Here is a 15,508-nt window from a genome sequence, read left to right as displayed (position 1 = left end):
AGCGTTCAAACCACCGCTCACTCATCCTTCATTCAAACATTTAACTTGTTACTATTGGAGCACAAAGTTAATACCAGTGGCTTTGTGATTTAAACAAAAAAAGTTAAAGTTAAAACACCACGCTCTGTTCAGGATATTTTCTGTGAAGCCCCCACCACAAGCTCTCAGCGCCGCTAAAAAACGGAAGCCAGGACAGCAGAAAGAGTGGAAGTGCACGACTGGCCTCTCCCACGTGCTCCGGAGGCACCCAGAGCCCTGGCTTTCGTCCCTGCTCCTATTGGCCGAGGATTTAAGCCAAGATCCCCTCCCAGCTGCTTTGGCATGACGAGCACTCCTCGGAGTCAACGTATCCCGCTTCAGCTCCGCGCCACCTTCTTCTTCTTCTCCTCCTCCTCCCTTTCCAGGCCGCGCTAGCCTAGGCAAACCCCCGGCATGGCAGCTCCCTCAGAGGAGAGGCCGCCCGTCACACGGCAAATCAGCCGGCAAAGTCAGTGGCTGAACACAGCAGACGAGCCGGTGGAGCTCCGGGACGCCTCCTCGCTTCTGGTGGTGGACGCTGCCGGGAAGAGGATTCCTTTCGGGGCCCTCTACGAGCAGCAAAAGACCATCGCGGTGTTCCTGCGGGTGAGAGACGCAGTCATGCCGCGCCCAGCTGGGCTGGAGCCTCCAAGCAGAAACCCAGGAGCCTAGGAAGGGTGGAAGGGAGGGGGGATTCAGGAAATGTATGTTTGGGACCCACCTTAGAGCTGCTTCAGGAAGCCTTAAGCAACTGAAAATACTGGTCCGAAGGAAATCTCAAATTTGCCATCAGAAATCTGAAAGCCTAGAAAACAAGGGGCCTTGAAATAGCGTGGAGGAACCGGCTTGGATCCGATGAACCCTTGCTTGGAAGGGTTCCTACTAAACTTGGCGGGATTTACCTGAGGCGCTGTAAGAACTGCCTGCACTGGAGCTAGGCACGCCTAATTAGAAGCAGGGTTCCAGGTCCGAAGAGAAACTTCCGTTCCCAAAAGCCAGATCATAAGACACGAAATAGTGTGTGAACTTTTGAATTCTTCAGAACTTTTTGTCATCTGTCCTTTATAATGGGGACAGAGAAAAGATGCTTCAGGCCCAGCACCCACCTGTATCTTAAATCTGCAAATCTCCCAGCTGAAAAAGACTTCAACATCGTGGCCTGAAACAAACACATGTGGTTTTTTAACATCCAACCCGATTAGGAATACCAGAGAACCTAAAAGCTTGCACATTTCCCCCTTATCTTCTTAACTTGGTTTGATTTTTAAAAAAATTACGTGACTTTTGAGAGGGTGGGTTATACTTGGAATAAGTCACATGGAGATCAGTGAGACTTGCATTTATGCAAACTGGCATGGATTCAGCCTGCAAGTGTCTGGGAAGGAAGCTGTGGCTGTGCTTAAAATAGATGACCAAACCCCTCTAAGAGAGTGAAATGAAGTGGATTTAGTGACTGGAGTGGCCCTTTCTGCATAGGATGTGTTTATTCACGCCCCATACTTCTTCAGTCTATCTCCTGTTTTTCACAGGAGTTGTTTCTTTAGTTTAAACTTTGGTCCCCCCACCCCACCTGGAGTGTTCCCAGGTTTGGGTTTTTTAAGACTGCTTTTACCCCAGTCTTTTTTTGGAAGCTGATTCTGAGTTGGCCTTTTCCTTGTGGGTAATGTTTCTGTAGGGTTTCTTTGTCCCACCCGCCTATAGCCCACTTTTCAATGACTAGACTGTCATCATCGTAAAACCATTCCCTCCCCATGAGTGATTTCGAGGATTTGTTATACATTTGCTTAACTCCATATAATTTACACTGACTGGCTGGGGAATTCATCTTTACAGCATCTTCAAATGGCTTTATTGAATTCTTAGTTTTTGGTTGTGCTAGCCATTTTTAGATCATGTGTGTATACATCATTCATTTTTGTCTCTTTTCAGTTTCAATTACAATTCCATCAGCCTCTGTTGTTTCAGTTAGATAGACCCCCTTTTATTTTCATTTGTCCAAATAAATGAGCATGTTGGCTGCACCCTGAAATCACTTCCTGAGGAACATAACCTGATTGTCTCTACAAAAAATCTAGTTCCTTTGATCCACAAGGGGGGGGGGATTTAATTCTTTGTTGTCAGATATTCTATAGGAATAAGTATGAACCCGAGCCACAGAGATCAACACTATTCATTCCAGTTTCCAGTGGTGAAATATGATTTCTCCATTATTTTTTTAACATAATAAGTGTGTCACAGTAGAATGCTCTGACATCCCCCTTGGATCTTTTCAGCATTTCTTGTGTTATGTCTGTAAGGAATATGTGGAGGATCTGGGGAAAATTCCCAAGGAATTTTTACAAGTAAGTTAAACAATTCTTACTATCTTTCAGAATATGGGAAGACAATATTCCAGTTTTACACTAGTCTACAGTCACTATATAATACACATTGTGAATGAGTTAGATATTGAACACTCTCTGAATCTGTTTGTGTCATCAAGATTAGAAGGGATGTTATGAGTTTTAAGAAGCTCGACTGGTTTTTGTATTTGTGGTTGTTTTTCTGCAGCTTTTAAAATACTTTTTGTTTAATGTTAGTACCAAGTTGTTAATAGTTCCATTAAACTATTGTTTCCTTTGGCTTTATTCCCTGTTTCTACTCCATACTATTGATTTGGGATAGTTAACAGTAATCAGTCTGGAAAACAGATCTTTTCATCAATAGAATAAGAAAACTGGCACCCAAATCCAAAAACATACCTGCTTTCAACACCATTGTGTCTTTATTGTGGTCATACAAACATAGTGTATCATTTGGAGAAACTAATATCCACAGCTGTTAAATCCAACCCAAATGTTCATGGTGAGTATTAGTTCATTCTATAAGAACTGATACCAGTTTTGAGACTGATATTTACGTGGTATTTTTGTTTAGGATGCAAATGTAAGATTGGTAGTTATCGGACAGTCATCACACCACCATATTAAGGTAAGTACAAGTGGAAATCTGTGATAAGTCATTAAAATATTTATTTTAAATTGAGCCCTCTTTATCTCCTAAGATTCCTTGTTTTTCTTCTATTTCCCCACAACAAGTGGCAGCCAAATGACACCATACTTGGAAGAGGATTAAAATAGGATATAGTTTAATAATTATATCAAAGCAAATTCATGCAATGTAATTATTTGTGCAGCATGTGTAAATCAACTCCAGGCACTTAATTAGGAGCTGATTTTCCAAATTGTGACTTCAGCTGAGTTTGGGTAGCAAAGTTGAAGTGAAAACCCCCCAATACATTTGTATTCCATAAAGGTAGGGTTGCCAGGTCTGTGTTGGAAAATAACTGGAGACTTGGGGTGTGGGATCCAGAAGAGAATGGGGTTTGGGGACTGGAGGGGCCATGGCACAGTGCCATGGAGTCCACTTCTCAAAGCAGCCATTTTCTCCAGGAGAGCGGACCTCTGCCAGCTGGAGCTCAGTTGTAAAAGCGGGAAAGCTCCAGGCTCTACCTGGAGGGTGGCAATCCTATGATTTATCTATATTAAAATACATTTGAATAAATGCAACTGGCTTCCACAGGTCTTGCTTTTAAGTATCTTGGAGTAAATGTGTTTGATTTTATTTAACAAAAATACCTATCAACTTTACTGAAAGCTTAAGTGAATACTCACTTTTATGCCCTCTGCAGCCAGTTGCATTTGAAATGCTGAACTTATAACTATGAGGGACGGTGGCTCAGTGGTAGAGCATCTGCTTGGGAAGCAGAAGGTCCCAGGTTCAATCCCTGGCATCTCCAAAAAAAGGGTCCAGGCAAATAGGTGTGAAAAACCTCAGCTTGAGACCCTGGAGAGCCGCTGCCAGTCTGAGAAGACAATACTGACTTTGATGGACCAAGGGTCTGATTCAGTATAAGGCAGCTTCATATGTTCATATGTACATAATGCTGCTATTTCTGCTGTATCTCTCATCTGCCTTCAATACTATCAACCATAGAATCCTACTGAGCCACTTCTCAGCACTAAGGGGCCACCATGTTATGATGGTTCAGGTCCTATTGGGAGTGGGGGGGTGTCCTCAGAAGGTAGCATTGGGAGATTCCCGTTCTGCCTCATGGCTGTTGGCCTGTGAGGTGCCACAGGGTTCCATCTTGTTTCTCATGCTATGTCTATGAAGTCACTGGAAAAGGTCATCAGGAGGTATGGGCTGTGGTGTCATCAATAAGCAAATGATGCCCAGCTCTGCATTTCTTTTCCACATAATTCTGAGGATGCCATTGATGTTCTGAACCAATGCTTGAAGTCAGTAGGGTGAGGGTGAACAAGCTGGAACTTAATCCTGATAAGGCAGAGGTTCTGTGAGTTAGTAGAAAGGCAGACCAGGCTCTCAAAATCTCTCCTGGAGTAATACTTCCTTTGAAAAATCAGGTTCACAGCTTGAGAGTACAGCTTGATATAGCAGTCACCTTAGAAAACCAGGTGACTGCAATGTCTGGGAGTGCTTTTGCCCAGCTTTGGCTGGGGTGTCAGCTACACCTGTTCTTGGTTCAAGTCAGATCTAACCACAGTGATTTATACCTTAATTACATCTAGACAGGGCTATTGCAATGCACTATCCTTGAAGAGTGTTCAGAAGCTGAAGAATGCTGCAGCCGCACTGCTGATCAGCCCAATACTACAGCAATTACACTTATTACCAATCCACTCCAGAGCCCAGTTCAAGGTGTTGGTTTTGTCCTTTAAAGGGCTGCATGGAAATTAAGATTGCAGGCAGAGACCCTCCTGACTGTTTCACCAGTCAAAGCAGTTTGTCGGATAGGAACATGAGAGGGTATTTTTGGTGCCAGCCCCATGATTATGGAACAGCCTCCCTAGAGAGGCATTCCTGGTCCCTTCACATTTTCAGGAGGTTGGTGAAGACAGTTTTGTTTATGACTGCATTTGGCAGATTTAGTTTTTGTTATGACTGCATTTGGCAGATTTAGTTTTGTTTATTTTGTCCTGATTGGCGTTTTTAAATTGAGACCTTTTATGTGATTTTATGTGTTGTTTTATTCATATTCTTTTTATTGTGTTTTTATCATTGCTTTATTTATATTGTAAGCTGCCTTGTTCTGCAAGGGAGAAAGGTGGATAATAAATATTTTATGTAAATAATAAGGCTTTAAGACTGTCATGGAACATAGCCTTATGTTTACTCAGGAGAAAGTTTCATTGAATTCAATGGGATATTTTAAGTGAGCCTAAAAGTGCAGTTTTAGTTTTCCAGGAAGTATAAAAGACTTTCTGATGTATTCTTATGATATTTATATATTTCTTGCAGCCATTTTGTAATTTAACAGGTTACCCCTATGAAATGTTTGTAGATCCTGAGAGGGAGATTTATAGAACACTTGGCATGAAAAGAGGAGAAGCATCCATCACATCAGGTAGGCACTACTATAAGATTAGAGACCACAGCTCAAAAAGAAGCAAGTAAGAGTAGTTAACACCATTTTTACAATATTGAATTTAAAGTGGGTAGTAGGGATGCAGAATAATATGACTCTGTAAATTAAAAAGTGGCTGTATGAGGACCAAATATGGTCCAAGAAGTTCAAATTATCCCTGTTCACATGTTAAAAGTGAATGATCATATAGCGTACATGTATGTTTGTATACACCAGTTTGTAAAAAAGAACTAATGCGTATTTACTTTACAAATGAAACCAAGGACCAGTACTAGGATAAATGTGTGGTTTCAGTCAGCTGGTCAGCCTTACATGTATTGAATTTAATGTGAGAATTACTGAATGCATGTATTCAAAATTATTGATTATTTATTAGATTCTATTTCTATCTCACCCTTCCCTCTAAGGGGCTCAAAACAATCAAGTGTGCAATTCTGTGTGTTCATTGTAACTTGTGAAAAGGGCTAATATTGAAAGCAACTGAGAGTTAGCTAAGGAAGAAGAAAAATGTGCCAGTTCAAGCCCATGAGATCCTATAGAATCCAGGAAGGAACGATTTAAGGAGAGAGGATTTCCAAACCATTTATCCCCCACCCCCACCCCCCAATGAATCATAGGGCCAAGTTTGTTCCTTCTAATAGCAGACTTCACAGTGAAAGAATCCCTGCCATGATGTGGGGTTGTCAATCCCCAGGTGGGGGCAGGGGATCCCCTGGTTTGGAGGCCCTCCCCCTGCTTTAGAGTTATCAGAAAACAGGTGGGGGGAATGTCTGCTGAGCACTCAGTTATACCCTATGGAGACTGGTCCTCATAGGGTATAACAGAGAATTGATCTGTAGGTATCTGGGGCTCTAGGGGGGCTGTTTTTGAGGTAGAGGCACCAGATTTTCAGCATAGCACTTGGGACCTCTCCTCGGACTCCCCCTACCAAATTTCAAAAAAATTGGATCAGGGGGTTCAGTTCTATGAACCCCCCAAAAAGGTGCCCTCATCCTCCATTATTTCCAGTGGAGGGAAGACATTTAAAAGGAGCATGGTCCCTTTAAATGTGATGGCCAGAACTCCCTTTGGAGTTCAGTCATGCTTGTCACAACCTTGCTCCTGGCTTCACCCCCAAAGTCTCCTGGCTCCAGCCCCAAAGTCCCCAAATATTTCCTGAGTTGGACCTGACAACCCTATCATGAAGGCAGGGAAGTTACAGACAACGTTGGGGTTTCTGTATATACAGAAGTTTCCTTTCGTATACCAAAAATGGCTTTTTTAGGACTGAGCATGTTCCTTTCCATTGGAACGCTTGACAGTGGCTGACCATAAGTTAAAGAGAGAGACCAAAATAGAAGCCAATGAGGAAAATGTCCTGATCAAGCCCCTAAGAGAGGGAGGTTTGGGTCAGAGAAAATGTCCCAATTATTGTTCCACTCCCCTATGGTTTTTCACAGGTTCTGAGCTTTTATCATCAGGAACACTATAAATAGTGAGACAAATATTATACCCTTGAATTGCTTCCATAAATTACATGGATCTCTAGTTCAAACCCTAGGGTTTACAAGAAGCAACTCACATATATAACATATTTGCGGCTTATCTTTCTGTCAGCAGATTTAGGATCACCCTCCCAAACATCCCCTATTTGCAAAAGGAGGGGAAAGCACACTGCACATTTGCAGCAGGGTTTTTCAGATGGGCTTTTCAGATATTCAAGCTGTATGATACTTAAGTACATTTAATTGCTATTAAGACTATTGATTTCAGTTGAATTACTTGCTCTATACATGATTGCTGCCTGGCAGGGCTTTTCTTGAGCAAGAATGACCAGGAACACAATTCCAGCTGGCTTGGTGTCAGGGTGTGTGGCCTAATATGCAAATGAGTCCCTGCTGGGCTTTTTCTACAAAAAAAGCCCTGTGTGAAACAATGGTGACATCGAGGGGTGGGGCCTAATATGCAAAGGAGTTCCTGCTGGGCGTTTTCAACAAAAAAAAAAGCCCTGCTGCCTAGTGCACTTATGGAGCAAATGTAAATTCTCAAGTCAGGTATATTTCATCTTCTGTATTACACTATTCCAGCGCAGAGTCCTCATGTCAAATCCAACCTGCTATCAGGAAGCATTAAGAGCATGTGGAGAGCAATGGCTAGCCCTGCATTTGATTTCCAAGGAGATCCAGCTCAGCAGGGAGGAACTTTGATTTTAGGTCCAGGTAAGACTTTTTAAAAAGTAAGAATAAAGACATTGTGTTTACCTTTTCTTTCCTGGCTATACCTCACAAAATATGGAAAGACTTGTAATACGGCCTGTTGTGAAGAGAAATACAGTGGACACTAGAAATTTCCTGTGGGTGAGTGTCATGGCCTTGGCAGCGGGAGAGGGGCTGGGGAAGGAAGGGAAAGATAGAGGGAGGTAAGGTATGTCAAGAAGGCAGCTGCTGGGAAGGGAAATGGAGAATGTGGGGTAGGTTATCAGAGAAAGCAGGTGGATTGAGAAAGAAGGGATGGGGGGCAAAAGATGTGGTCATAGATTGCTTTTCATCTCCTCCTTCCTCTCTGTAGCCTTTACCTCGGAAAAGTACAGTCTTTCTCCACAGTGGAAACCAAAGCAGTTTACATCATTTTCCTCTCTCCCTTTTGATCTGCGCAACAACCCTGTAAGGCAGGTTAGGCTGAAATTCTGTGACTGGTTCAGAATTCCCCAGTCAACTAACACAGCAAGAAGCTGAGTCTGGCAGACCATTCTCTGAAGAGCCAACTGCCACATCACACTGGCTGTCACAGGGGGGATGACCTCAGCAGGGTATAATGACTCAGAGTCTACCGTTGTCTCCAAGGGAATTGATATTTGCCTATCTGAAGAACAACTGTAATTCTGAGTGATCTGTAGGCCTCACATGGAGATTGGCAACAATGGCTTCCCAGGATGAAATGGCTGGTTTGGAGGGTAGAGTCTGTGTCATTGTACCTGTCTGAGGTCCCACCCCACCTCAAATCCCACCCTCTCCAGGCTCCACCCCTCAAATATCCAGGAATTTCTCAACCTGGAGTTGGCAACCCTATCCCCTTCCCAGCAGCAGTAGCAAGCAGCCATGCTTAGGGTAACCATCCTCCAGGTGGAGCCTGGCCTAGGGTTGCCTAACCTCCAGGTGGAGTCTGAAGATCTCCTGGTATCACAACTGAACTCCAGACAACAGATCTCTCTCCCCCTGGAGAAAATAACTGTTTTGTAGGGTGGACTCTATGGAATGATATTCAGCCTTTTCCCAGCGCCACCTTTTTCTCAGCTCCAGCCCCAGCAACCAGCCTAATGTTTCTGTTGAGCTCTGTACCTGCATGTTTTCCAAGGTCTGCCTGTAGCATTTGCAAAGCAAGGGTAGTTTAAACGTTTAGCAATATACAAACTTCAAACATCTAGCTGTTTTCATCCCTCCCTGCTAGTACTGCATTTAACTTACATATAAAGATAAGCATGTTTTTGGGTCATGCTTGTGTATGGAATGGACGTTTTGTCACAGAGTTGGAAATGAGTTTTGCCACTTTTGGATTTCACAGACAACTAGCACTTTCTACTCTGCGCCATTGATGGGCCAATGATTTACTCTGCACCATGCAAAGTAAATTTTGCAAATATGATTGCTTGTTCCTGATGGAGTTTACAGAGTACCAGCTTTCTCACCCTCTTTCCTGAATTCTCCCATGCATAAAGATTGCAAATGAGGGTTGTCTGCTTCTCTAGATTGCTGAAACTCCACCTCCTTTCTTGCTGCTGATCTGCTCATTACATTTTCTAGAACCAGAAAGCGAAAGTGAAACTTTCCCAGCTTTGGAAAGTTCCTACTTGTTAGCATTCAGGGTTTACTTAAATTGATGTTTGTATCTTGGTGTAATTTTTGGTGCAATTGCAAAAGTTATTGCTGCAGTTAATGTTGAAAGAAGCTGATATTAAATCTCTTACTTTGACAAATATTTTTGCAGTTGAGACTTGTGTAGTTGTAGTTGTAGAGTGGAACATTTCATTAAGGCTTGCATTAATGCAACATGATCTATTCATTTTTTAATTTGTGGTTACATTTGAATGGTGGTCAGGGAAATTGACAAATGTTGGTCAGGGAAAGTCAAGGAAATGAAAAATAAAATTTTAGTGGCAACCCTACTAGAATAAAACATTGTTCTGCTGCCAAGGGATGTCATTTTTTTTGTCTATGTCTCTCTGGCTGTTTGGTTCCTCAGATGGGGAGGGGGATGAGCCCTCAGTCAATTGAGGGAAGGCTTTCTGTGGCCATTTCCCTTCTTCTCCTTCCTTCAGCCTATCAAGGGAAGGCATTCTTTATCTCTTCTATGAAGCAGTACCAATTGAGGGAAGGCTTTCTGTGGCAGTTTCTCTCCTCCTACCTCCGTCAGCCAACTGAGAGTAAACTTTCTTTCTCTCCTGTGAAGCAGTGGCTCAATCCGCAGCCAATGGAATGCAGCACGCCTTCAGTGATGGTTGATGGGCCAATGGTTTATACAGTGTACCCCCATAGCCAATGGGAGAGCTGGATTACCCTGTGCATCTTTTGATTACCAGGCAATGTCATTCACTTTCATGCCATGAACAGCTCCCGATTTTCACTAATAAAGCCACTGTTAAAAGGACAGGACATTTTTCTCTAGGTCTATTCATATGGAATTCATTCCCACAGGAGGTGGTGGCGGTGTGTGACACTTTGGCCACTGTGTGACACAGAGTGTTGGACTGGATGGGCCATTGGCCTGATCTAACATGGCTTCTCTTATGTTCTATCCACATCTTAAAAGCTGAGAAATGCAAAATGACTTTTGCAACATAAGATCATCCATTACATAATAAAAGCCTTGTGGTATTGGCCAATTTCCAGACAGCCTGATTCCCACCCCACCCACCCCCCACACACAATAAATGCACAATTATTACACATTTGTTTTTGAAGAGATTGTTTCTTGGCCTTTCGGCTAAGATCATGTGTAGTATCAGATCCAGGAACCTTCCTTCTTTTTTTGGCAGGAGTAAAAACCAAAAGGACTATTTAATCACTAGGGGAAAATGCAACTATTTTTCTAGAGAGCATTTCTATTGTGCATGTAAGTGTTGCACAGCCACATATCTTATAGCTATCACAGATGCTTAGTAGGTAATACATAGCTCTTAAGTGGGGGGGGCGGGGTTAGTGGCTAGTCCAGACCTTCTAGATCATGGATCTTATTTCACGCTGTTTTGTTTTGTACTGTGTAATTCCCCCAGCTCAAAGGTACAGCACATATCTCCCATAATTTATGTTTAGAAGAATTCTTTAATATTGTTGGGCCATACTTTTTCCTTTCAACAAGACCATTTGCCCCAGCTCTAAGTCTATGCCCTTTTATTTCATTGTGGTAAAATAAATTTATGATAGTGTGGATATGGGGATAATGAGGATGTGGTATATTTTTGTCACCTAGAACAAAATAAAATAGTATATCTGTAGCTGAGATTGAATTTTAGCCATCTCTTAAATCTACATCTAACCTGCGAACTATGTTGCCTACAACATGGTATGGGAAAAACAGAGATACTGTAATAATAGTTTGTACAAATCCAATTAAAGAATATGGATTAATTGTTTTGGTATTTTTTTTATGTGTGTGTGTACATGTGTGAGACCTGGAAGGCATGGAGGATATTCAAAGAGGTGGCTGAATAAAGCCTGCCCCTGCCTCAAACTCTGGTATTCCAAGGAGGTCTCCCACCCAAGTACTTGCCAAAGTCAACCCTGCTTAGCTTCCAAGATCTGATGAGATCAAGCTTGTCTGGGCTATCCAGGTCAGAGCTAATCTGGATTAAATTTTAAACTGTTTCAAACTATTCAAACTGTTCAGCAGCAGAATTCTCCAAGTTTTATTTATTAAGGGTTTGTTATCAACCTTTAAGACAACTAGTAAAGCATCAGTTCTTTAAACTATAACCAGCAAACCAGACCAAAAACCTTTAAGAGACTTTAATCTTTTATTGAAAAAGAAACAATTATTTTTATTATGTAAAACATTAAGAAGGCATGTAAAAATTAACCCTGCAATTACTGTAAAAATAAGTGCTAAAATTATCAATGTTTCTAACATTGTGTGTTAATCATGATACAATGAGTAATATTTTAAAAAAGGAACCAGGTTTCAGGTTTTTGTCTCACTGCTTTTAGGGATTTTCAGAAAGCTCAAATTGTACCCCACCAGAAATTTCACCTAATCTAACTTCCATCCAAAGAAATCTCATTTGCTTATCCTGGTAGTGTATATTTATAAAATATGAATAACCTTTCTCTAAATCTATCATAATCATGTGATTACTATCTAGATATGTGACTAGTTTTTAAATATATAATCAACACAAATGCAAAAAGCCCCAATCAGGAGTACATATGAGTTACATCTGATCAAGCAAGACAAGAAGGTACATCTTGACTCTTAATCTCTAATAAAAAGCAATTACCCTAACTTTCCGTTTGTGTTGATTAATAATATTTAATTTCCTTTAGGTAATAAAATCCACTTTGTGCACCTTGACAGGAATCGGTTGGGTCATGCTCCCATTAATACAGTTTTGCAGCTTGCGGGAGTTCAAACAGTAGATTTTACAAACAGATCTCATATTATTAATATATGATTTGCCGGAACAAGAATTACCCAGATGGCCAGCTGAAACTGATGTACAGCAATGGAGTCTATTTGTCAGAGATATAGATACTATTATATCACTAAATGGAAAATTCCTGTCTATTGATCAAGGTGGTTTCTAGTGGCTGAAGGACCTCATGCTTGTGCATTCAAAGAACTAGTTTTGAATAGTAAATTGTATGTCCAAGTCTTCCTAATACGTTACTTCACAATAATAAACGTATGTTATGGCCTATTTCCAGTATTCTTTGTCTTTGATATGCTTTAGTAGCAGCATGCTACAATGTAATAAATAAACAGAAGGCAGGGAAGATACACACATCCAGATGGTGGGACTTTTTACAAAGCAGTTATTTAACTTTTCTTAACTCTTGCAGTTTCCCCTATCCCTTCATGTAGGTGAATTCCTGACTTTCTGGTAGAAATGTCTATTCAAGTCCAAATGAATATCAGGGTATCAGAGAAGTTTCAGCAAAAGCTTTGTCACTGTAAATGTTAACAGATGTATTGTGGCCTAGCCTACGTTTTGTAGACTTGAGCCACAGGTCACATCTGATGCGTAAAGTGTGTCCTCAATTGTATGTGTGTCTATCCTCAATATTTCTAATTCTCAACATGGTCAAATCTGTGACTACTTAAATCCAGAACTTAAAGCCATGAACACGTAAGACAGATCTTTCTACAAACCTGAAAAAAGTTACAGGATGTAGAAAAATCTGAATAATAAAAAAGCATTGTGGGTTTAACACCCCCCTCCCAATAATAGAAGCAAGCAACTGTAGCCTCAAAAGGCCAAAACAGACCTGGAAAGTGCCCTGGCACTTCCTTTTTACTGAAAAAAACCCAAGGCTTGAAGATTGGCAATACTGTTATGGTTGCCTAGCAATCTGCAATGGCCACTGGGATCTCCTTTAAAGGCACACATGCTGCTTCACACATGCTTGTAGGGGCTAGCCTTCCTCCCCAATGTATTTGGTTTTAGGTTTTCAGTTTTTCTGCAAACTTTAGGCCAGTGGTGTTGAACTCATTTGTTATGAGGGATGGAACTGAAATAAATGAGACCTTGTTGGGCTGAGCCATGTGTTTCATAAAATGTAATGGCAGGTTGTGGAGATATAAGCTTTATAGGGCACAGACGCAACTAAATTTTTCTTAACTTAAAATAAGACATGCTTAAAACATAAGTATACTTGCAATATTTTGTTTAGCAGTTTCTGACAACTGACACCTCTTGCTCTGGATTATTGCATTGATATCTGGAGACAATGTCTGTTCTGTAGCAACCTTGAGTATACTGTTCAGGTATTGTTCAGGTGTGTATCTGTAAGATACAAACCTACTGTTGATGTATTGCCATTCATCACATAAATCTCATGGTCAATGCTTTGTGCTCTAGGACCCAGCAGAAAACATGAAATGGCTGAGCACTGTGAGCTTTTGTACATAAGTTGCTTTGTGTGCTGGTCAAGAACATGTGAAGGCACTATGGCACAGACTGAGGGTTATTGAGTTTATCTACAAAATTATAGTCTTCCCCAGAAAAATAACTGAAGCTCCTATGAGGCAGTACAAGATGCAAATGTGTAGTGGTCAGTATCAGCCTACTGTCTGGGAAGCCTAGGTTCAAAATCTCCAGTCTACAAAGGAAATGTGCTGGAAACACACTCTCAGCCCAATCCTCCTTGTTGTTACTCCTCATCTAAATAGTTCACATTGCTTTCCTACTATGAAAGACTTGATCATGAGTGCAGAAGGAACATAGCTGAACCCAGGAGAGCCCCGGCAAAACAAGCTTGGCAAAATGAGCTTAATAAGGCACATACACAGGGTAGTAAAGCAAAAAGCTCTTACCCTGAATAAAACTGTGTGGGTCTTAAATATACTTTTTGCATTTCTCCCCTGTGACTGAGGCAGCTGAACAAAGTAGCCTCTCTTTACCTTTCCCTCTTCCCCCCTCCCTCTTCTCCAAGGGAGGAGGAGCCTCAGTCAGTGGAGGAGCTTGGCTCTGTAGCTCTGTTGTGCGATTAAGAGTCTGGCACAGCTCTAGCATTGACCGAGGGAGCTGTAGCTGTGCCAGGTTCACTCAATTGCACAGCAGAGTCTAGCTTTGATTGAGAGAGCTCTAGTTGTGCCAGGCTTGCACAGCAGACTTAAGGCCAAGCTCCTCCGTTGACTGGGGCGCCTTCTCCCTCCTCCTCCTCCTTTGAAGGGAAGGAGGAAGATGGAAGGAGTCAGCAGCTGCTTTGCTCAACTGCATCATGCTGAAGAAATACAAAACTGGTGACTGAAAGCAGAAGAGAGGTAGAATGAAGCAGACGATGGCTACTTGTTTGGTGGCCTGATAGAAGCCCTGTGGGGGATGGATCAGGCGCACATGCCACACATTTGGCACCCCTGCTTTAGGCTTTTCTCAGGTTTTTAGAAAGAGCTGTCTTGTCTGTTCATGGCATCAATCTCTGGATGTACAGACATGACATACATTAGCATATGTAAAAATTGAAAACAATGAGGAGACTTCTATATTGTTGCTGTATTTGTCTTGCATTAATTTGCATATTCACTGTGGTTGCAATAGAAGGTATCATAAACTTGCTAGAATAGTTGATTTAGTACCTGTAACGTAATTAAAATGCTACAGGGCAATTAAACAATTAAACGCTGTAGCATAGTTAAAACAACTCTAACTGGATAGTTTTCGTGGTTCCTGGTGAATTCTTATCCAGCAGTTGCATGTTGGAATCTTCCTTTGATGTTGAAGAATTGTGACTAAGTTTAGCAACAGTGTATCCTCATGAGGTAAAATGCTGGCTTTTGCCACCTTTGATATTAGATGTGTGTGCTTATTCTTATGTGAGATCAACTTGTTTGTTCTGTGTAAATAGTAGAAGGACATTGTTGGTGAGTCAGCTGTGACTTGACAGTACTTCACACACAAAAAGTAGGTCTTTTCACTTAGTGACAACTTTGTAATCTAAAACAATTAGTTATCAGTGACAACAGGCCACTTACAAAGAGATACAGTTATCCAGAGATTAATGGTACAACAAATCCAGATGCTCACTTTGTTTCCATTTCCACTCAATACAAGAATTCATAAAGCAAGGTTTTTTTAGCAGGTCATCCTCCATTGTGACATGTGCAATCATTTGTAAATAATGTGAGCAGTTTTTACATTGAAAGAATTTCTAATTTTTGGTCCTCTACACTAGTAGACTCTATGCAGCTCTTCCAAGTTCCCCTAGGCACTGATCCCAACCCTTAAAGAAGGAACTTGGTGTTATTATTTACATATTATACAACTTCAGTCTACAGGCTTTAACTGCAACCACTCCAGCAGTCATCTTAAAATATCCCCTTCTGGTTCTTCTTCCCAGACTTTACAAGGAAAGGCCAATAGATATCCATCAA

The 15,508-nt window shown here is 41.4% G+C and overlaps 1 protein-coding gene and 1 non-coding gene across 3 annotated transcripts; both read left to right on the top strand.

The window, feature by feature from the left end:
- Nucleotides 1-318: 318 nt before the first annotated feature.
- PRXL2C (peroxiredoxin like 2C) lies at nucleotides 319-12,335 on the top strand. 2 transcript variants are annotated; one of them, XM_060236411.1, is made up of 6 exons: nucleotides 319-624; nucleotides 2,292-2,360; nucleotides 2,935-2,988; nucleotides 5,320-5,425; nucleotides 7,513-7,644; nucleotides 11,962-12,335. In XM_060236411.1, the coding sequence occupies exons 1-6, from the start codon at nucleotides 433-435 to the stop codon at nucleotides 12,087-12,089; spliced, it is 681 nt and encodes a 226-aa protein (XP_060092394.1). In that variant the 5' UTR covers nucleotides 319-432; the 3' UTR covers nucleotides 12,090-12,335. The 2 variants fall into 2 exon arrangements, with proteins under 2 accessions (XP_060092394.1, XP_060092395.1); XM_060236412.1 differs by lacking the exon at nucleotides 2,292-2,360 and having other exon boundaries at nucleotides 426-624.
- On the top strand, nucleotides 10,386-10,572 carry LOC132570629 (U2 spliceosomal RNA). Its single transcript, XR_009555338.1, has one exon. It is a non-coding gene; the product is annotated as a U2 spliceosomal RNA (small nuclear RNA).
- Nucleotides 12,336-15,508: the final 3,173 nt, after the last annotated feature.

Source organism: Heteronotia binoei, chromosome 4, assembly GCF_032191835.1.
Source record: "Heteronotia binoei isolate CCM8104 ecotype False Entrance Well chromosome 4, APGP_CSIRO_Hbin_v1, whole genome shotgun sequence".
Lineage (NCBI taxonomy): Eukaryota > Metazoa > Chordata > Lepidosauria > Squamata > Gekkonidae > Heteronotia > Heteronotia binoei.
Note: the sequence above shows the minus strand (reverse complement) of the source record. Positions and strands in the feature narration are given on the sequence as shown.

Bases quoted from the DNA above. Each gene is read 5' to 3' on its own strand.
- PRXL2C (XM_060236411.1), top strand. From the start codon at position 433: ATGGCAGCTCCCTCAGAGGAGAGGCCGCCCGTCACACGGCAAATCAGC. The intron at 2,989-5,319 runs GTAAGTACAAGT...TATTTCTTGCAG, and splicing joins CATCACACCACCATATTAAG to CCATTTTGTAATTTAACAGG. The intron at 7,645-11,961 runs GTAAGACTTTTT...AATTTCCTTTAG, and splicing joins AACTTTGATTTTAGGTCCAG to GTAATAAAATCCACTTTGTG.